General features: G+C 43.6%; 1 protein-coding gene and 1 long non-coding RNA gene across 2 annotated transcripts in view; one reads left to right on the top strand and one right to left on the bottom strand.

Moving 5' to 3' along the window:
* Nucleotides 1–802: 802 nt before the first annotated feature.
* Nucleotides 803–2,353, top strand: Ccl3 (C-C motif chemokine ligand 3). The gene is given in 3 exon segments (NM_013025.2): nt 803–947; nt 1,496–1,607; nt 1,857–2,353. Coding segments are annotated over 3 exon segments (279 nt in total). The 5' UTR covers nt 803–871; the 3' UTR covers nt 1,948–2,353.
* The window catches only part of LOC103693406 (uncharacterized), a 78,500-nt gene continuing 57,811 nt past the window's right edge, over nt 2,094–22,782 (bottom strand). Inside the window, exons 4-5 of the long non-coding RNA XR_005490392.2 lie at nt 10,038–10,409; nt 2,094–5,594 (exon numbers count right to left, since the gene is read on the bottom strand). This is a non-coding gene — a long non-coding RNA (uncharacterized LOC103693406). The remainder of the gene's footprint in view (nt 5,595–10,037; nt 10,410–22,782) is intronic.

Here is a 22,782-nt window from a genome sequence, read left to right as displayed (position 1 = left end):
TAAGCAGTCCAATGTATGTACTATATAATTTAATCTATAATTCTTTCATTAGTGAAAAGTTAAGTTTCTTTAGTTCTGAGTAATAATGACTCCGTACCAGCTGTCTCAATTTAAAGATGGCTTTAAATTTGGGTTGTTTCCACAAAACTCTTTTCTAGAAAGGCTTTTTCTAGCTTAATGGGCATAACTATATTTAGGCTTCTCACATATCAACACCCACACTGAAGTATTTTTATGATCCACAACTAATGTTCAACCTAGTGGCCTAGTCATTTCGTGGCTGATGATAGGACAGATGTCTTAAATGTGACTTCATGTTCCCATGGCTGGAGCTGGGTGGCTTTAACTCAGCCCCTCCTGGTGGTGGTAGAAGAGGTTGTTGTACCACCATCCACAGCTATTCTTCCATGTGGTCAGAAAAGCTGAAAAACAACAAGAGTTTCTATCCCATGGCAAGGAACGGGGTTGGAGTGTTTATTCACAGAAGGGTTCTCATGAGAAGGGATCAGCTAAGAATAGCCCTGGGTTGACATTGTCCTACCCCACCTCTCGCTCATAAGAGAAACTACTTCCTCACAAGAAGTAAGAACAGGTCACGAGTGGAGAGTTGTATCTCAGAGATGCTATTCTTGGATATCCTGAGCCCCTGTGGTTATCCGGGGACCCTGGGTTGTGTAATGTTCAACATGACACCATTGCTGTACTTAAAATTTTCCCTACACAGCCCCAGATTCCATTTCCTCATCGGCCAGGGCTACCTATAAGAGAAGCAGCATATGGCTTCAGACACCAGAAGGACACAAGAGGCAGCGAGTACCAGTCCCTTCTCTGCTCTGCTGACAAGCGCACCCTCTGTTACCTGCTCAGCACCATGAAGGTCTCCACCGCTGCCCTTGCTGTTCTTCTCTGCACCATGGCGCTCTGGAACGAAGTCTTCTCAGCGCCATGTGAGTCCACGCTGCTACAGGAGGTGTCCCATTCTCTGATCTAAGGCAGACCACAGCAGTCTTTTCTGTGGCTTCAGAGTTTACAAGAGAAAAGAAACTGGTCTTTCTCTTTGAGACTTTTATTTTCCTTTCTATGGGGTAGAAAGCTCTAACCTTTCGTAGGTACCCAGAACTTGAAATCACAGTGAGGTTAGTGCTGCCGTGTACTTACCAGTCAGTCCTAGGATTCCTACGGAAGTCTGCCTCTGGGATGCCTTATGTGATACCCTGGTGTCCTTTTTGCTGACTGGTATTAGGGAAAGCTGTGGGAATGACACAGGGCAGAAAACAGAGGAAGAGAAAGTCCACAGTGAAGATCCAGAGAGAACAGAGGACAGAAACAAAGATGGACATGGGGATATTTCTGGTCCCAAATGCCCAAATGCCTTCAGAGCCTCAGCCTTCCAACTCCCACCCCAAGAAGGCAGCCTTCCTCGACTCTTAAGTTGTAGTAGCTGTCCTGTCCTGCTCAAGGATGACTAGAATTTGTTCTGTCCCTTCCCCTGCAGATGGAGCTGACACCCCGACTGCCTGCTGCTTCTCCTATGGACGGCAAATTCCACGAAAATTCATTGCTGACTATTTTGAGACCAGCAGCCTTTGCTCCCAGCCGGGTGTCATGTAAGTTCTGTTCTCCTTCTTTCCTGATAACATTTCCTGTGGAACATTGTAAGAGAGGGTTTCTCAGTCACAGGGGCAGGGGTTGGGGGTTGGTATGTCACAAAAAGGGAAGCACAGGACGATCTAAAGGGGCCAGTGAGAGAGGCTCTGGAGAGCGACGATGAGGACGGGTGGGGTGGGGAAACAATAGAGGACATCAGACTCTCCCGTAGGATGTTTTAATTCTTTGACTCTCGTCTCTCCGTATAGTTTCCTGACCAAGAGAAACCGGCAGATCTGCGCTGACCCCAAAGAGACCTGGGTCCAAGAATACATCACTGAGCTGGAACTAAATGCCTGAGATTAGAGGCAGCAAGGAACCCCCAAACCTCCGTGGGCCCCGTGTAGAGCAGGGGCTTGAGCCCCAGAACATTCCTGCCACCTGCAAATCTCCCCCTCCTATAAGCTGTTTGCTGCCAAGTAGCCACATCCAGGGACTCTTCACTTGAATTTTTATTTAATTTAATCCTATTGATTTAATACTATTTAATTTTTTAATTTATTTTATTGTCACATTTGTGTTTGTAGCTATTTATTCTGAAAGACCTCAGGGCACATTCCTCAGCCCTCCTCCCCCCTCCCAGTTGCTCACACTGTGTTTGGTGACAATTATTCTAGGTAGACGTGATGACAAAGTCATGAACTGACAAATGTACAATGGATGCTTTGTCTATACCAGAGAAATAATAAATATGCTCTTTAACAAGTGACTGGTGTTGAGTTTTATTTTATTTTTCTGGAAAGTCAGAATTATTGGTTGAGAGGAATAACAGCAAAGACTAGGAAGCTGGTAAAATGGAAGCTGGGAGTGTGGTGGGAAGGGGTGGGGAGGTGAGAATGGGGAGACTTCCACGGAGTAACTCCACTTCATGCTGGAAGTGTGGATCTGGAACCCTAAAATGGTGGCTATTTTGCGAATCAACTCATAATGAGCCTTCTCTAGAAAAAGTCACCATTTAAATAGTTATCCCATTCAATGGAGTATTAGAATACCATAAATCAAACCTGTTTAGGAACGGTTTTGAAGATTATTCTAAACTCGGTATTGTTTTTATGCCTTGCCCATTTGATATTGGGTTTTGTTTTTGTTTTGAGATACAGTCTCACTATGTGGCCTTGTCTGGCCTGAAACTCAGAAGTCTGTGTGCCCTTGCCTCCTGAATGCTGAGATTAAAGGAGTATGCCACCATGCCATACATCCTCAGAAAGCTTATGCATCAAAGGATTGATCCCTCATGGATTATATGAAGTCATACTTTAATGGGTTTGGGAATTGGATAGGATTTCTGTGGTAGAAACATAGAAGAGAGACCTACTTTTTGTTTGCCACTAGCAAGCAGAGCAGCTTTTCTCCACATGCTTCTGCCATGATAAGGCCTCACCATGTGGGTGAAAGTGCCCTGGCTGATTTCAGAGACCATGAGCCAAAATAAACCTTTCTTCCTTTGAGTTGAGTTTCTCTGCCTAAACTGGAGGAGACTTCAGTCAACTTGCCAAAATGGCCACGGCTGTCATGGCCACTGTGGAAACTCCTGCTTAAACTCTGAGTGTCATTATGTAGGTGTCTTTGTTTTAGTCACCACTGTTTCAGATGCCCTAAGAGAGTTCCAGAAGTATCAGTTTGCCTCTAGTAAACCAATAGCTTCAGATGGCACACAGCCAGAGAGCCATGAAGCCAGCACAGCAGTCTGATGCACACACGGTCCAGCAAAGTTGAGCCGGATGCTGTCTTTGCCATTGTGCTGTCTTTTGTCTTGGGTTTCTAATCTCTATGTGTTGCATGTATGGGGGACTTTTTACATTATGACTCGTTTATGTCTTTCCCCCAGAGAATTTCTTCTACTCTCAAAGGAGTTAACTTATTATCTGGCCCTACTTGGGACTCTTCCTTGCCTGCCATAGAGATTGTGAAAAGCACAAAAAGTTGGACAGGCCCAGAGTTCCTTTGGCACACCTGCCCTTAAGCAAACTCAGAAATAATAGATTTGGCAACTGATCAGTTTACAGGCTTCCTCCTAAATGTATTCTACTGGACATTGTTCCCAGAAAATAAAACCTTAATAACAAAGATAGTTTGCCTAAAGCAAACTTTGATGATATATATGATATAAATATAGTATATAAAAGAAATATAAGAGTTTGTCAATCATATGGAGACTGAATCACATTAAGGTACAGTGAGGTCTTTTAACTAAACAGCAGAACGTGAATGAATAGAACAAGTCTGCAGCCTGGGAGAGCTTTGAAACTTAAGGCTAACTCACAAATTGTACTTCAACAACTGTGCAGGTTCAAGGCTTGGGAACTCTCCTAGACTGACTCAGATATTTTTCAATCCGTTTAATGTTTTACTTTCCTGAAGAATACAGTGTTATATGTCATAAATGTTTATGTAGTCTAAAATGATTTGAAATTGATAATACCTATTCTCTCTGTACTTATAATGAAGGGTCCTTTTTTAAAAATCTCATTTTGTCTCCACTCAGAAACTAGGTCATAAACCATTTGCTAACCATCCTAAGTGTAAGGTAATTTGCTTCCACAGACAATTTGCCTGTCTGGGTGTCTCTGAGGCTAGAAGCTGCAGTCTCTGGTTTAGCACCTCACAGTAAAACAGCCAGAGGTTAGGTAAAACAGCTTTTTTTCTATCCTCAGCAGGAATTGCCTAGCTCTAAGTTGAACCCAAGTTGAAGAAAAGGGGAGGGAGACCTGTCTTTGCTCTTTGTTCTCAGCACTTGTACTTTCAGAGCGTATGATCACATGGTAAAAAGTTCACTATGCGTTTACACATACATTCAGGCCATAAGTTGAATAAGAGGTTTATAATAGGGCATGTCTACATGCATATCCACTAGGAGTAATTATCTAGCTAAACATTCATCATTTGTTACTAGTTTACAGGTTCGTAGAGAGTTAAAAACCATAACTAAGTTGTTCTTGCCATTTTGTATAGATAAACCCAGTCAATATTTTATCTCCTGTCCTTGCACCTGTGGTATATATGTTTAGCTTCTTCTTTATGACCTTCAATTAATGTTTTTGATTACTCCTTGGAATATACTCTAGGTTTTAGAAGTCTGTTTTCTCAGAATCAATTAAGCAGTTCTGTTATATAAAAGGAGCTTGAATATCTTTATCTGGGTCGCCATCCCGAAGCAATGGTAACCCTAGGATGCTGTTTTTTTTCTGCAGAATAAACCCTCTTTGTTCTTGCATACTACTTGGGTCTGGGGTCTTCCTTCAGTGATTTTCAAACCCTAACAGTAACACTTGTCCAGGAACAAAATGACGTGATTTGTATTTCTTTTGAAATCATATGCTTGTCACTTTTATGGAATCTGCATGAACAAAGAAACATCCTGGTTGCTAATCAGTCAGAGATGCAAGATTCACCCACCCATGGTTTCTAACTCATTATTCCCCTCCCCCTGTTCCTTATCTCCTTGGCTAGGACCAATCTGAATGCTGGGGCTGAAGCACCAGGAACACTGCCTACAGCTATTCTGGATGCCTCTGATCATCTTTAAGATGTCCTCAGTACAAAGGAGGAGAAGCAAATGTTCATGACAGTCAGAGTGGACAGGCTCAGTACAACTCTACAAGGTGGGTAGTGGGGTGCAGTGGGGAGATTAAGTGATTAGCAGACAGGAGACTATCCACCTGTGTGGCTGGCTAAACAAACAGCCCTTTTCATGCTTTCTTTAGGTCAGTCTGTCCATTTGACCCAGAAGACAAGAAATTTTTTTCTGTGGAATAGGAACATTGGCAAAATGACTCACTCACCTTGTCATAGGCAATATGAGACATTTAAGTCTCTGGGTATCTTCTGTTTGCCCATAGTATAGGCCAAGCCCTAGCATCAGGCAACACAATAGAGCATTGTTTCTCAGTGGTTATCATACAACAATCCAGGCAGTCTTGTCACCGTGCCCATATATTTTCAGAGACCTGGGGGTGGGGTGAGAGGAGTCACTGTTAGGCTTTGAGAGACTCCATCTGTTATAATAAACTTAAACATTTAACATTACATTTAGAAGATTTCTGATAAGATTGAGAGCCAGTATCTTTTAAGTATATCTGAGTTAAACAACCTGTGTTTGTTTAATTATTTGTGGTAGAATGTATATAGTAAATAAGAAAGTTTATTGTAATTTAATGACAGTAGCAAAAATAAGGCTAAATGTATATGTAAGGCATTGATCTTTAACCTTTTTACTGTTGTAAATCTTTAAATTAATATTAAAATTATTATTTATCAGGGCAGAAAGGAATGAAAACCTTATCTTAATTGCAAACTATCTTTGGAGACCTTAAGTCAGGCTGTTCTAAAGGCAGTGAAATGGAGACCACTCATAACAGTGGGTAGTCATGGCACTGTCCTTAACCAAGTTGGTGCTGAAGCTACAGCCAGTCATGTGACCACCCTTAGCTAAGATGACTCTGAAGCAATAGCATAGGAGAACCTTATCTGCCCACAACAAAGATGGCAGACAGTCATAAGACTGCCCTGAACCAAGATGGCATTGAAGCTATAACTCCACCTGGAGGAATGTGTTATACCTTAGAATGCAGTGGTAGAAGTATGCTATATATCTTAGGGTGAAATAGTAGAAGTATGGCAGAGACAAACATAGATGAATCTAAGCGGCACAGTGTGAGGGGCACTCAGCACAGTTTGGTGGTGGGCAGCAGTTGCAGTATGAGGGGTGGGGTTGGAGAATGAGTAAACCTAGCCTATTTCCTGGCCCACGCCATGGAGCAGCAGTGTGAGGGCCTGTGGGCAGGCAAGCAGTGGGGTGAGAAGACAAGCACCTAGGTAGGGGTGAGAGCAACTCTGTCTGTCAGCAACTCTGCAGTGAGCTGAGGCTTGCCATTGCTGCAGCAGCTGCCCCAGAGTCAAGAGGATGGGGAACTCGGAGCAGAAGGCAAAGAAATAAAGCTGCGAGAGAATGGGTGGGGTGGGGGAAACCTACACAGAAATCTTTCCATTTTCTGGATCACTAAGGGGCCATTTAAGAGTTATTGTTTTGTGGATAATGGGGCCAAAATTAGCTTTTGAATTCGACTGGGAGGCATCCCAGTAGGGAGCCTGGGAGTAGTGGTAAAGACCTTCCCTTCTGGGTGACAGTAGAATTATTAATCTTACCACTTGTAGTGTTCTGAGGATAAATTAATAACAAGAATGAAGGAGTTATTAATCATACCACAGCATCCTGTGGATAAATTAATAACTAGAATGAAATGAGCAGCCAGGCTAGATTTACTAGATTGTCTTACAGTAATCTAGTGACTGAGCTGTGGGACCAGCACCCGAGCTGTGGGGTGCAGAGCCCAAGGGAGAACAGGTCTACATAGGCCCAACCTAGGATTTTTTTTCAACAGCACACGAGAAAGAAGCCTGGGAGGAAAACATCTTGAGGAGAGAGGGGGTGAGAGGGAGAGAGAGAGCTCACCCACCCAAGGTTAGAGGTTCAAAACAAGACTAAATTGGGTGGAGAGTTTTAGATTTTAGTGATCCAATGGCTGGAAAGTCCATGTGTGATGGCAAGTAAATATGAACTCCTGAAACCTAAAAGTTTGTAAATCCAAGTCACAGAGCCAATGTTGTGTTTCACAAAAAGAAAGAGCTAAGATATTTTGATATAAGCATGGTTTGGTGAGGTAGGAGAGGTGCTTTGGTGAGCCAATGCTGAGGCATCCCTTCCCCCTGAGGTATCAGCCATACGATGAGTATAGTGTAGAATAGGGTTTATTTAGGGAATGGGAAGGGGAGTTGAGAAGGGAGTAAAGGCAGAGAAAGACAGATAGACAGACAGAGAAGAGAAAAGAGAGGAGAGAAGAGGAGAGGAGAGGAGAGGAGAGGAGAGGCAGGCCAGAAACACATGGAGAGGAGTGGGAGGGTATGGGGAGAGAGGGAGAAAGGAATCAGGGAAAGAAGAGAGTCAGAGAGAGAAGGGGCAGAGAGAGTAAGAGAGAGAAGAGGGGTCAAACAGCCCCTTTTACAGTAATCTAGGCCTACCTGGCTGTTGCCAGGTAACTGTTAGGTATTACATAGAAGGGGAGAGAGCGTAGAAGGAATGCTAATGGTGAGCCCCCATAGGCCCAGGTCAGTTGGCACTGTAGGTCTTCTTGTGGTGTGTTTGACCCCTCCCAGATCCCTCAATCTTTCTCCCCACTCTCCCACAAGTCTTCCCTCAACTAGGGTAGTGGAGGAGGAGTGTGTGAGGGTGGGATTGGGAGTCATGGGAGGAGGGGGGCTTGCAATCGAGATGTAAAGTGAATGAATGAATAAATAAATAAACACACTTTTTATAGAGTAAAAAGTTTAACAACAAAACCCACTTAATGGCCTTTTTCTATCCAGGCCATTCTGTGCTCAGCCAGGTCATATTTTGGTAGAGTGTTCTTTGTTTCTCAAGGTGTTAGCTGTTTTAAGGAGGAAGCCAATCCAACCTAAATCAGAAGCTTGAGCTAATGGACCTCAACTGTCAGGTACAGAGTGGGTCATGGCCCAGGTCCCAGATACAGCTGCCCAACTAGAAGCACATCTCCCTCAGATGTGTTTCCAGAAAGACTGCCAGTCCCTACCACAGTTCCATGAGTCCTTCTCTTGTTTGTGCTCAGGGAAGAGTGTGTTGTTGTTGTTGTTGTTGTTGTTGTTGTTGTTGTTGTTTTGTTGTTGTTGAGGGAAAAAACCCTTTACATTCTTTTAAATTTGACTTCCTAACCAATTACTGGTGGTGGGTTTTGCTATTCTCTTAGGTTAATCAAGGTACCTATGTCTACATAATTGCATATTAATTTAAAGTTGCAGAAGGACAAGGAAGGCTAATATCCCAAAGGAAATACAGGCTTCTGTATTTGGGGAGGGATGTAGCATAGACTGAGGTGTGGGCTATTGTTGATTTTCTTTGGAGGCATATGAAGGGCATTCATAGTTTGTATTTGATGTGTTTTTCTTCCCCCTTGCTCTGTAGATTAGAAAAGTTCAGGCACCGGGGGGCCCTTTATCTTGGAGGTGTTGACTTGTGTACTTCCTGTTGCCCCATAAAGGACTATCTTCCAAATCTGACACTAAATAGACATTACTACTCTTTACTGTGTTGACGGAACCACCAGAAAAATGGAACTACACACCCACTCTGGAACCCATGCAGAGGGCAGAGCCGGTGTGTCACCAGCACCACCCAACTCCAGTAGCAGTCAGTGGGGCTTGGGGGAAGGGAGAGAACTTAAAACAATGAGTCACTGGTAAAGAGTGCCCATATTGAGGAACACAGGGGATCCTTTAGAAGTGAACACACAAATGGGACCCACCATCAGCTTTGGAGTCCCCTTTTCTAGGAACAGCATAAAAATAAAAAAGATCATGTAGGTCTTGCTTAAAATGAGCCAATTTGCATTTCGGGCTTTTCAAATGTATTTAATAATGTAAACATTTCTCATGTCATTACACCGTTTGTAAAGACTAAGAAATGTTTCTACATGCTAGGTGATTTAAGTTACACCCGATTTTAAACTGATGTAAATGTACTGGAGATCAAACACGCGTGTGCAGATGACCTCCCACACCCCACCCCCGCACTGGGGAGGAATTGGATTTTTCTGGGTAGGAAATAAATCCTTAGGTACAGAATTCATTGTTCAAAGGCTAAGAACATTTTCAGATTAGTTAGGCTTAGCCAGTTATGCTCAGCTCCCATAGCTGATAGGCCTTAATGGCATTTGACTAGTGTACTTTGGCTCCTGAAGACTCTCTCAGGAAGGATCAGGGTCTGAAAGGCTGGCTGTGCTCCTCACTCAGCCCTTTGCTGGTTCTGCTCTAATCCTCCAAGGAGGATTCTGGCGGCTGAGTGCCCAGGCCCCAACTCATGCCCTCACTCTGAGGCCCTGGGTGAAATCATCTGGGTTATGCTGTCCAAGAGTTGTGGTAGCTTTGTTTATTCACACCTGTGTGGCTAGAACGGCTGTGGAATAGGACAGAAGCATCTGCTCTGTAGGGGAAACCATGACGAGTGAGAAGGAGCCCTCGAAGTGTGATTCTAGGATGACACTGCCATTTCACCAACTCATACTGTGGAAACCACTTCCCTGTAAACAACCCGAGCTGAGAGAGCACCTGACCTATTCTTGCGGGTATGCAGAGCCCCGTGGTTACCCAAGACCCCTCTTGCATGTACCAGTCAACAGGACACAGCTGTGCTAAAATACTTCCTCTCCAATTACCCACCCCCCTCCGTCAGTTTCTCACAGCCCAGAGTCTACATACTAAGAGACCAAGATGTAGCTTGGCCTCACAAAGGATACTGGCAAGTGAGTGCCCTGTCCCACCTCATTCTGCCCACACTCTGAGACCCTCGCTCTTCTCCTCCCTCACCCCCATCTCTGTACCTGGACCTGCTCATGCGAGTCTCTCTTCTATCCAATCATGGTTCTATTCTCTAGCTTTTGTCAGGCGACATCACCAAATACTGCAGACAAAAGTAACCACGTGAAACAACTTCACAAGGGATTTTCAATATGCCTTAGGCTTTGGTGTGTGTGGTGGGGGGGGAGTTCCTTAGCTTCTTGTCTTTATATAGCTCAGAAGAAGGGTTGAGTCTTCTATTTGGGAAACGGGGGAACTGAAGATGTTTCATCCAGAGGTAGAATCCTACCACACTTGCTTCCCAGTGGCCATCCGAGTACTGAAGTTCCCTCAGTCTGTGTCACAGGTGATCCGAAGGGTTGGTCTCTTAGACTGACTGGAGTTCCTCAGTAGAGCTGAAACAAGAGACAGACTATTCACTTAGTGGCATTTCCTGCAGGGGGAGGTAGTGGCCAACGGTAAAGTAGAAGAGGAAATGGAAGGGGCAGGATGACTGAAGAGCAATCTCCAACTGCTTTCCAGTTCTCCCCAGGAGTAAGGACCCTTGGGCAGCACTCTCTCCCTCTACTTTCTTCTGATCGTCTCATTGGTTTAAAAAAATATGGAGGTGATTCACTTGTATCTATGAAAACTCCCTTGGGCTCAGCCTGAGCCTTCCCTCAGAATTGGCCCAGACCTCAAACATCTGTGGCCTTTTCTGTGAACAAACCCCCCTTCCCTCAGCTGGCCCCTACATGTCAGCAGGTGATTGTTATGAAAGAAAGAGGTGGTGTCAGGTAAAAATGGCTTTCCTGTCCATCTCTGGAAGAGGCAGGAAATGTAAACTCATCAGGAATGGATAGGAGACTCTGAAAAGGCCCACAGGGTGGCTGGGGGCACTCTTGGGGAGTCCTGACCTTTGAAAAAGCACAGGAAGGCCAGGCCAGAAGTCCTGTCATGTCCTGGGAGCAGCAGGGAATCATGGAGGAGCTGCCTCTGGCAGAGGAAGAGGAAGCTGACTTATGAGACCACCAGCACCACCACTGTCGCTATGGAAAGATCTAGGGACAGCAGGTTAAGGAGGCAGCCCTGAGAATTAGAGTGACCCTGAGCTTAGCTTCCCAAGTCAGATGGGGTGCAGAGAAGGATAAACCCAGAAATTCTTTGCCTATTCCCCAATCTACAAAGCTACGAAGTCAAAACTGATAGGTCTGTGCCAACTCTCCCTGGCACATGTGTCAACTGAGTACAACATAGAAAGAAATTCCTATTAATCTTAGAGAGAACAAAAAAAACAGTTACATCTATGGGCAGATTAGGAAACAGAGACCCAAGGATGGGCTTCTTACCAAAAAAGTACACTCAGGATACTTAATAATATTTATTTATTTAGTCAAATCAGTTAAAAAATTTACCAGTACATATTAATTGTACATAACTATGAACTTTTCAGGGACATTTTGTTTTGTTTTGTTTTGTTGTTGTTGTTGTTGTTGTTGTTGTTGTTTTTTCCATGTGGAAAGGTTTAATGAGAGAAGAGAAGAAGAGGAGAGGAATAGATGCTGGCCATGAGCACATGGAGGGAAGTGGGGAGGAGAATGGGGAGAGAAGAGACAAAAGGGAAGAGGGCAAGAGAGCAGAGGAGAGAAGAGAGGACATTTTTTATCTATGAAATATATTTTGACTATATGCATTCCTCTATAACCTTCCCTTCCCTGATAGTGACCCATCTACTTTCATTTCAGCTTTTTTCCTCCCAGTATGTTCTACATAAGAGAAAATAAAAGGCACTTGTTTTCCCCAGGATGGCTCTTTTCACTTAACGTGATCTCCAGTTCCATCCATTTTCCCACAAATGGTGTGACTTTGTTCTTTATGGAAGATTAATATTCTATTATATAGCCTCTGCCTCTGCCTCTGTCCGTCTCTGTCTCTGTCTCTCTCTGTCTCTCTCTCTCTCTCTCTCTCTCTCTGTCTCTCTCTCTCTCTCTCTCTCTCCTTTCTTCTGTTTTTTAAGACAGAGTTTCTGTGTAGTCCTGACTGTCTTAGAACTCGCCTTGTATACCAGGCTGACTTTGAAGTCAGAAATCTCCCTATCTCTGCCTCTTGAGTGCTGGGATTATTAAAGGTGTGCCCCACCACACCTGGCTAACTTATTATTACTATCATCATCGTCGTCGTCATCGTCATCGTCATTCATTAGCCTGTTGATGGACACATTGGCTAATTCCAAAACTTGGATTTTATGACTAGTGTCAACAATAAACCTGGGCTTATGGCTATCTCTACTGTATGTTGACTTTAATATCAATACTTTGGGCATATACCAAAAGCAATACAGCTAAATCATGCGGTAGCTTGTTTTTGTTTTTGAAGAGTCCCTATGTTGATTTCCATCATGGCTACACTCTACATTTCTGCCAACACTGGACAGGGTTCCTCGGCCTCTAGCTCCTGCATTTGTTGTTTTAGCCGTTCTGGCTGGGCTGAGCTAGAATCTCCATGTGGTCTTATTTTGTGGTTCACTGACAGCTACGGATTGAACATCTCTTCATGTATATGTTTGCCACTTGTGCTTGTTTTAAGAAGTGCCTCTTCCGTTTATTGGCCGGTTTACTGGTTGACTTACTTGAGGGTTTCATGTGTTAACTATTTTTACTTCCTTATTTATTCTAGATATTAATCTTTGTGACATGAAACAGCAGAGAGCAAAATACTCAGTCCATCCAGCCAGCTGCCGCTACAGCTGAGCAGCCCAGTTGCCGCAACAAACAAAAGATAACGTTATCAGCATCACTTAGCCGAAGCAATTGGGGAAACGCTCTGAGGAAGTTATACTGACGTTCCAAGTCCAGAGTTCTGGGCAGAGCAGGACCTTCTCTCTGGGATGAGCCTTTTTCTCTCAGTAGGTTTTTTGTTTTTTTTTTTTTTTTACATTATGGATTAAACAATAGTAATCCTGGTTAGAAACAGTTTACTTCTCAGCTGCTCTCAATGACACAATGTTTTTAATCTTGAGCTGCTTTGCTGTTCTCTCTCTTTCTGTTAGAGCATGAGGTAGGGTCAGCCCAGCCTCAGCCTAAAGGTCTTGAAGAACACTTGACATAACCATGCTTGGCTGTGACAGAGGAGGAGGCAACCCTGCCTCCAGGCCAGCTTCTCAATGAGCTTAAACAATACACAATTTGCTAATATATGAAGTGCATTACAAAGGGTTTCCTGTAGTCTAGACTAACCTGAAACTTACTATATAGTTTAGATCAGCCTTGAACTCCCAGTCTTCCAGTCTCCCCTCCCTAGGTGAACCATAGTTATGCACCACTATGCCTGGTTTTGTCTAACTGATTTTCCTAAAGCATTTCTTTGTGTTCTTAGCTGCTTGCTGAAGAGATTCCTGTAACTGTCTATTCTACCCCTCCCCTAGTCACAGAGTGGTTAACACCTACACTGTATGTAGGTGAGTAATTGGCCTTTTCTGTAAGACCTTGTTCCAAAGCTGTCAACCAACAAATATTTATAGTGTGTCCTTTACCATCTCCTCCTCAGATGTGTGAGGCAATAGCCCATTCTCTGAATGATCCACTCCTAAGACTGGTGACTCTGCGAAGTCAGCATCACTGGTAGGAAAAATGGTGGTGAGGAAAGAAAAAGGAACAGGAAACTCTGAAGGAAGAGTCACCAACAGGAAATGGCCAGAGTGCCTCTGGCTTCAGATTTCTGAAACAGATGAGACATCATTTTATGAAGCAGTGATTATCTTATAAAATATTATACACCTAGTATATGATGTTTCTGTGCTAAAGTCAATCTTTTTAAAAAGTTAAACTTATGTGTATGGGTGCTCTGTCTACATGTATGTGCACATATGTATAGTCCCCATGTGCATGCCTGGTACCTGTAGAGGCCAGAAGAATCAAACTCAAACCTCTGTAAGGGCGGGCTATCAGTGCTCTTTACTGAGCCATCTCTCCAGCCATGACAAGCTCAGTCTTCATCGTCATGAATTTATGTTTGTTTGTTTGTTTTGCCCTAAGTCCAGCTTCGTAAGAATACTGCAGCTTTGCTGACTGGTACATGCCTGTGAAGGTAGGAGTGTACTCATATTTAAGACTAGCTTGGATTATCTAGCAAGACCTTCTCTCAAAAAACAAAACAAAACAAAACAAAAAACAAAAAACAAAAAGCAAAAAACAAAAAACAAACAAACCAAAAACCAACCCAATTCATTCCATTCTTTAAATTCTAACAACTCTACGAAGGCAAAGTACAGAGTTGATGGAAAGGTAAGTGAGAAACTGAGACACATAAGTGGAGGCCTGGAAACATAAGTTTAGACAAAGAATCAGGTCCCAAGGTGAGATAGATGTGGTCAGCTGCGGCGCTGGAAACTGGGTCCCATGACATTCTTTTCTGCACTAAAAGAGATAGCGTTTCCTAGCAACCCTCCCTTTCCTGCATACTTTTCCCTCAGAAGACAGCAACACCTCCCTGTAAACCTGAGGGGTGCTCAGAAGGGCACTCTTCCGTGGCAGCTATTAATTGACCGACAGAGCTTTAGTGGCTTTGGCATCTAAAATGGGCCAATCACTTCAAAACCCAACCTGCCCAGAAACCTCTTACCCAATCATGTGATGCCAAGACTTAGAAGCCCAAGCTCGCGGTTTTTTGTTTAAGAACCCCTTCCCCAGACCTCGTGGTTGCTCTCCCAACCTGCTGCGACAAGGAAGGATTTCTTTGTCCTGAACTGTCCCGGGCTTGAGCTTATGCTGAGTAAACCCTCATGTAAATTACATGGGAGTCGAGTCCTGGTGGTCTTTGGGGTCTGGCGATCTGGGCATAAGTGCTGGCTAAGAAGTTAGTCCATGATCTAGGATTATGTAGTTAATAACATGACTACCACGTTCTGCTTATGTTGTTTGATTGGGACTTAGAGAATCACATAAATGTTCATTTAAAATACTAAATTTTAAACAGTAAAATTCCTTAGGTTTGGATCTAGGATTTTTTTTTATTTCCCTAAGTGCACAATATTATTTTCCTAGAATCCAAGTTCCACAGAAATCAATGGTTTACATTAAAAACAAGAAATTGGCCAATGTGTGGGTTACTCAGCTTTCCGTTACTGTGACAAAATACACAAGATAGTCAAGTCTTTTTTTTTTTTTGAGGGGATGGGGGTGGGTTCGAGACAGGGTTTCTCTGGCTATCCTGGAGTTCTCTCTGTGTAAACCAGGCTGACCTCCAACTCAGAGATCCTGCTGCCTCTGCTTCCCACGTGCTGTGCCACCACACCCACCTAAAACAATCAAGGAGGAAAGTTTTGCTTAGATTCATTGAGAGATTTCATTTCATGAGTTTTTGGTGCCATCCCTTTGGATCTGTGGCAGCTTGATACTTCATGGTGGGAACACATAATCAAAAAAATATATACTAACTGTTCATTTTATGTCCTCGGGAAGCAAGACAGAGACTGAGACTACAATCCCCGAGGGTATGATGTCAGTGGCCAAACTCCTCTCTACTAGGCACCACTTCCTAAAGTCCATCTCCTCCCCACAGGACACCAGGCTGGTGAGCAAGCCTTTAATACATGGGTATTTGGGGGAAACTCACTCGAACTATAGCAACAACTATAGCAATATGCAACAAGACTGCTTTTGTTGCAGCCAAGTTTTCTACGAGACCAATCACCCAGATCAGGGCTCACCAACTCTAATACCCAGAAGAAGTCCAGCATAGCATCTGTTTTGTGTGTAAAGCTTTGTTGACACAGGGTCATGTCCACTCATTCATTGCTATTTTTGACTGCTTCTTCACTCCTAAGGTAGAGACGAATAGCTGCAACAGAGACTGCATGGAATGCAAAGCTAAACACATTTACCAGAGAAGTTTAAGGGTGCATGGCCTATATTGTGGTTTTTAAGTTCAAGTAAATTAGGCAGAGCCAAGATCCTTTTTTTTTTTATATAAAATGCAAGAAGTGGAGCTGGAGAGATGGTTCAGTGGTTAAGAGCACCGACTGCTCTTCCAGAGGTCCTGAGTTCACCTTTTAGCAACCACATGATGGCTCACAACCATCTGTAGTGGGATCTGATGCCCTCTTCTGGCGTGTCTGAAGACAGCTACAGTGCACTCATATACATAAAATAAATAAATGATTCTTTTTTTTTAAAGTACAAGAAGGGAAAATTCAAGAATATTTCACAAAGCATTCATCTGTAGCAAGAATACTAAACTGGCATCCTGCAGTAATGAGGATAAAATCGGAGTAAGTGATTCTACTAGTATTTGGGTTCCCTGTGGTTGTCTCTTTCCTTGGGTAGCTTTTTAATGAGTAAACAGAAGCTACTCAGAACTGCAGGAGGCTGGGGCAGGACTGCTGAGTGACTTCCCAGAGACACACAAAACTAACATCTGCTAATTTCTGATACCATAAAAAGACCGAAGAATAACTCCTGGTGCTGTGTTAGTTACTTTTCTCATTGCTGTGAGAAAATGCTTGACAAAAGCAAGACGGGGGGGGGGGTGGGGGTTCATCTCGGCTTACAGTTTGAGGAGACACAATCCACCTCAGTAAGAAAGACATAGTGGCCAAGTGGGAGGTGAGTGATCACACGGCAGCTGTAGTCCAGAAGCAGAGACTGATACTGGTTCTCAGTTAAGCTTCTCTTTCCGGTGCAGTGCAGAATCCCCAACCATGAATGGTCACTCACATGGGAGGGGGATGAGGGAATCTCCCTGTTTCCAGTAACCTAGTGCCTCTCACATGGGTGCGGGGAAGGCAAGATCTTCCCTCTTCCCGTAACCTAAAGTAGGTAACAATCTGTGTCAACCACCATACAAATTCCTCTTGAAAGGCAGAATGAGTTTGTTGGGGGTTACTTATAAAGCAGTATAAGATCCCAAACGGCAGGATTTCCCTGAAATCACCAACCACCCTACCTACCAAGAAGGGCTATGACTGCAGCAGGATCTGTGCAGGCCTGGGTTCAGCGCTTTTAGCCAGGGTTAAAGCACAGCACTAGGCACAGGCAAAGCCAGACCCCAGTGGTTACGTGTCTCAGCATGAAGTCCTTGCTCTTACAAGGACTTTGCTGGTCTTAGCAAACACCATCTGGCTGCAGATAGCTTGGTTTGCTTCAGTCTAGTCAATAGGACAGCTGCAGGGAAGCCTGTTGAAGATGAAGTTTACTCTGGCTAATATTTAGAGGCTGGGGGGTTGTATCACTACAAGGAAACGCATATGACTAACTGTAGCCAAGCACCAAAGTGAAAGCCTAAGGGAAATGCTTCACTTCAGGACCGAGAGAGTTAAATCAGTGTGCCTTCAAGCCTTTCCCCTTGCAATGTCTACAGATGCAAACAGAGGCATCCTGAATGCCCTGGTCACCACTTGGAGAAGAGCTGCTTTGACTTGTGACTCATGAAAAGCACAGTGCTTGGACCCCTGGTATCAGCTTTGCCTGGGTGCTCACTAGAAACACAGAATCTTAAGCCAACCTATAGACTCAGGGGCTTCTGGGAAAATCCTGGAAATCTGCTGAAACAAGCCCTAGAGGGGATTCTCATGCAGATGAATTTTGAAAAGGAACAACATTGTGTACATAGGTCCTGTGATGTGTGTGTGTGTGTGTGTGTGTGTGTGTGTGACAAACATCTGCTGGGTTTTAACTTTATTTTTTAAGATTTACTTATTTATTTCATGTATGTGAGTATACTATTGTTGTCTTCAGACACAACAGAAGAGGGCATCGGATCTCATTACAGATGGCTGTGGTTGCTGGGATTTGAACTCAGGACCTCTGGAAGAACAGTCTGTGCTCTTAACCTCTGAGCCATCTCTCCAGCCCCCATACTTATCCTTAAAAAGTATTCATTCTGTATTTTCTTTCTTTTTTTTTTAGGAAACTTTTAAAGAATGTTTTAACATTTTAATTTACAAATATAAAGATTTTACAGTAAGTCAGACATTGTGTTCTGTGCATCTATTTAAGCTTATGATCAAACAAAATTTTCCCATCTCTCCTCCCCACCCACCCCTTCCCGCCTCCTCGCACTGACAATCCCCCACACCGGGGGTTCCAGCCTTGGCAGGACCAAGGGCTTCTCCTCCCATTGGTGCCCAACAAGGCCATCCTCTTGTCACCTAAGACTCACCACAGAGATAACCATGGAAAACATTCTCCCAGAAAACAAAGAGGTGAAAACAGAGGATGTAGTCAAGTTTCTAAGCCAGCTGCCAGCAGAGAATCCTCACTAGCTATCAGCAGGTTTGCTAGGCTGGCACTCATGGGCCAAGTATGAACACAGACCCCAGCACCTGACAGGCTCTCAGCAAATGTCAGCTGTCATTCAGTAATGGTTTGTGTATGAAGATGAGCTTAGGGGCACACATAGAATGCACTACTTTTACCAGTGGGCATTTCCCTAGAGCAGTGCTTCTCAACTTTCCTAATGGCTACCCTTTAATACAGTTCCTCATGTAGTGGTGACACCCCCAGCCATAAAATTATTTTTGTTACTACTTCATAACTATAATTTTGCTACTGTTATTAATCATAATGTAAATATCCATGTTTTCTGATGGCCTTAGGCAACCCTCAAAGGGGTCACAACCCGTAGGTTGAAAACTGCTGCCCTAGACCATATTAAGTATAAAATTGATTTTATAATCAATTATTTACAAAATACAATAATTTATAAGATACTAGTGGCAGTTTCAACTTCCCAGGAAGCCATCCCTGGGAAACATCCAGTATACTAGTGAAGTGCCCTGCCCATCCCTGTGGCTTCGGCCTCTCCTCTTGTGTCCCTGTCCTCTTGCAGTGTCCCTGTCAATCTGCGATTTTGACGCTTCCTGACACTTTATTGTGATGTCTTCAGTGTGCTAAATGCAACATAAGCCAAGCTATCCAGTAAGTACTTGATACATGTGATTCGGTTTCTCCCTCATCAATTCATAGAGGGTATTGGAGAAGAGCTGGGGTGGGGGAAGAGGAAGAGGAAGTCATGAGATAGCCACAATGCCTAACACCATTTAAAAAAATAAAAATACAGTGCAAAACCAAAATGGAATACATAAGCAAGATTTAAGTTAAAGAGAAACTCAGAATATGGCTGAGTTTTAGGGTGGGACCACAGAAGAGACAGCCTTAAGCAGAGACAAGCATTTCCTCCTCATTCAGCCCACAGATGTTACACTTCCGTACTACATCCAGAACCTCCAAGAGTTCAGTCCAAGGCCAGTGATGAATTGCTGGACCCAGTACTAGCTGGGGTCAGCTCAGACCTGCCAGCTTCTCTTGACCTGGAAGCTGCAGGAAATGGTGGAATGGTGGAACCTTGAGGACATCCCCAGGAGGCTCCTGTGACCCTGCATTCTTCTCTCCCTATATATATATCAGGGCCTGACCTTATGTACCCCCAAATTTTCTCCAATCTTAAGGCTCAAGTATCTACTTTAAGAGTCTATGAGGTCTTTGAAAAGCCAGCTTCGTAACAATACTCCCTGCCTTCACAGTGCCCAGGGATTGTGCAGGCCCTAGACCAAGTCTGAGCACCTAGGACTATAGAGAACCAGGTATTTGGAGCCTCTCTCAGCCCTACCAGCTTCCTGGCCACGTGATAACCATTCACAGCCTCTACGGGATCTTCCATGAGATCATTAAGAAGCAACAGGTAGTTGGACTATCTGCAGCAGGGTTGTCTCTGTGAGAGACATAATGGCAGTGCCTAAGGAGCTGTGCAGAAGATAAGTCAGGGTAGCCACTCTGTTCCCTGGCCCTGAGGAACAGGCAGAAGTACATGCAGAGGGCACTCACAGAGGACAAAGGAAAATGGCACATGTTTCCCCAGACATTTTTGCTAGATTTCTGTGTTTTCATTTCTTTGGGCGTTTCTTGGCTTTGATTTTTGAGACTCTACATCTCTCTACAGGGAATTTAATTTTCTGATCAAATTACTTCCACTTCTGCTTGAGAAATGCCATCAGGGACCCATCAGAAGTCAAGCTCTACCACACTGCTAGAACCTAGTAGGACCTACTATTTGTCAATGGTCTACTTCTTGTCAAAATCTGTTAGGCCTCCCTTTTCCCATCCAGAAACTAGGACTCTGTTCCTCCCAGAATAGAATATAATTACTAAAACCTTTCTTGAAGGGGAATCCTCTGGGAAGTAAACTAGAAGTCCCTGTGGAGTTCCCTATTTAGAGGGTGTCAGGCACATACTTCAGCACTGTGGTCCCAGCTGTACAGAGAAATGAAGGACAGACTCACAGGAGGCAAAGGAGTTGTAAGAAAAACGGGTTTCAGTAAAGAAGATACTCCTTAGATCTAAGACAGAGCTGCTCTTCAGAGGTACTCTAGGGCTTTGGAAGATGAAACACCAGGGAGACAGAGAAGGGACTTTTAACCATGTTACTGGTACCCACATTGAATGCACCAAGAGAGCCTTGAATCAACACAAGGTACAGACAGTGCTTGCTCACTGTGGAAATGGTTTCCACAGTGTGAGGAGGTGTGATGTTTTGTTACTGGGTAGCTAATGACTTCTCAGAACAGATCTGCATACCAAGCACTCTTCTCACAGAGCTGAGGCTTCTGTTAACCCCAGTTATCCCAACAGTACCATGTGTCATGGAGGCTGATGCCATGGAGTCTTGAAAAGCACAGCTCAAGCTAAGACCATGCCTTGCATGGAGATAGCAGAATTAGAGAAACCAGAGCTGCAGGAGAAGCAATATTGAGGGTGGCAAAGGGCATGGTATGTCGTGTCTGTTATCCTAGCACTTGGGACACTGAAGCAGGAGGATTGCCATGGCCAGCATGTGCTACCTAGTGAGTCTGAGGCCAGTCTGATATATGAGTATGTACATGTGCATGTATATATTGTGTATATGTATGATATATATGTGCATATGTATTGTATATATGTATACAGAGGGATTTTTCTCAAAAGATCTGTGTCCCAAATCTAATGCATATTCATAATTATAATCCAGTGTCAAAACTCTCATAAAAACTGTGACTGTTTTGATGAGTTAAACAACTATTCAAAAGCTGAGCTCATCACTTTTGTCATGTTTTAAGGTAGAGTCTTGCTCTGTAGCTCAGGCTAGCCTTAAAGTCGTTCTAACATGAAGTCCTCCTGGCTCTGCCTCTACAATGCTGGGATTAAGGTCCGAGTTCATTGTTCTCATCTCGTCTTCAGTCTGCACATCAATCTCTGATGTCCACTTTACTGGTTCATGAGGTTTTTTTCGTAGAAGCATTCAAGCTATGTGATGTCACAATCCTTCACATCCAGGGTGTGGTCGAAACGTTACTTATTCTGCCCACGCCACAATGCACCACTCGCATTACTCTCTGTGGGCAGAGAGGTGCTAGCCCAGCGTGGGTCAGAGTTTGGCTCTGTGGAAGGAAGTGTTCATCAGTAGATCCCACCTCTTCTCACCGCCAACAACATTTCCATGTAGTCAGCGTCAACAAGTGAGCAACTGAGCTAACTTTTCCTGTACAACCTCAGTCCATGATCCGAACCATACTGCAGATGTGCACTAAGTCATTTCCTCCAGTCATTCCTATCCCTTAGTTCCTCCTGGTCAATAGTTGACTAGGGAACAAGGCTGAAACCCCAGAATGGTGCAGGCAGAATTGAGCCCCCTACCTTGACTTTGCCCAGAACCCTCTGCTGGCCTGACTCCATGAAGGTCTCTACAGCTCTATTTTTTTGTTGTTATTGACAACCTCCTTACTACAGCCCTCAGCTGTACATTTACTTAAAACAGCTTCCTACTTGTTCTCTTAGAAACTTAGGTTTAAACTCCCCTTTCCCTTTTGTGCTGTGGACTTTTTGATAAACTTTGACCATTTTCCTTCCCATTTGCTACATCAGATCCCCTGGAGCTGGAATTAGAGAGGACGTGAGTCACCATGTCCATGCTGGGAATGGAAGCGAAGCAAGTGTTCTTAACCGCTCAGCCATCTCTCCAATGGCTTGATGTCAAAGTATTTTTTTAAGAAGTTCTTAGGGCAAAAGGGAAAAAATATTAGACAGAATGCTAGACCCACAGAAGGGTAATGAAGAGAAACAAAAATGATAAATATTTGGAAAAATAGGAAACAATGTGTTAACATCTTCCTCCTCCTCCTCCTCCTCCTCCTCTTTTTCTTCTTCCTTCTCCTACTCCTTCTCTTTCTCTTTTGGGACACAGCTTCAAGTGGCCCATATACTTTAAGTTCCATATATAGCTAAGGACAACCTTGAACCTCTGATCTTCCATCCTTTATCTCCAGTGTGAAGGGCTTACAGGTGTGTATCTCCATGACCAGTTTTGCCGGGTGCTGGGGATTGAACTCTGGGCTTCCTAGATACTAGGCAAGCACTTCACCAACTCAGCTACATTCTGGCCTTTTACTATGGTTAGATAACTTACTCCATAATAATATCAATCACTTAAGCAAAAGTAAATAGTTGTGAGACAAATGATGCTTAAAGAAGGGAAAGTGTACACAATGAAAGTGCAAACACAGCCTGGGGAACCAGTTGGTGAGTGTGCTAAGATGCTCACACCATTTATACAGTCCTGTAAGGTTGTGAAATAAGAGAAAAGGGGTAGTGAAAGATATCTGATTAACAAAACAAAAAAAAAAGAGGAAAGGAGAATAAGAACTATTTTAAGACATAAATATTTATGCTTCTCAAAATAATCATGATAAATACAAAAAACCAGAGCCTATCTGATGTCAGTTGCAAACACCATATAATTTTCAGATTTTTAAAAATCACT

The sequence above is a fragment of the Rattus norvegicus genome, chromosome 10 (assembly GCF_036323735.1).
Source record: "Rattus norvegicus strain BN/NHsdMcwi chromosome 10, GRCr8, whole genome shotgun sequence".
NCBI classification, from domain to species: Eukaryota; Metazoa; Chordata; class Mammalia; order Rodentia; family Muridae; genus Rattus; species Rattus norvegicus.
The sequence above is the reverse complement of the archived record's forward strand: the minus strand, read 5'-3'. Positions and strand labels throughout refer to the sequence as shown.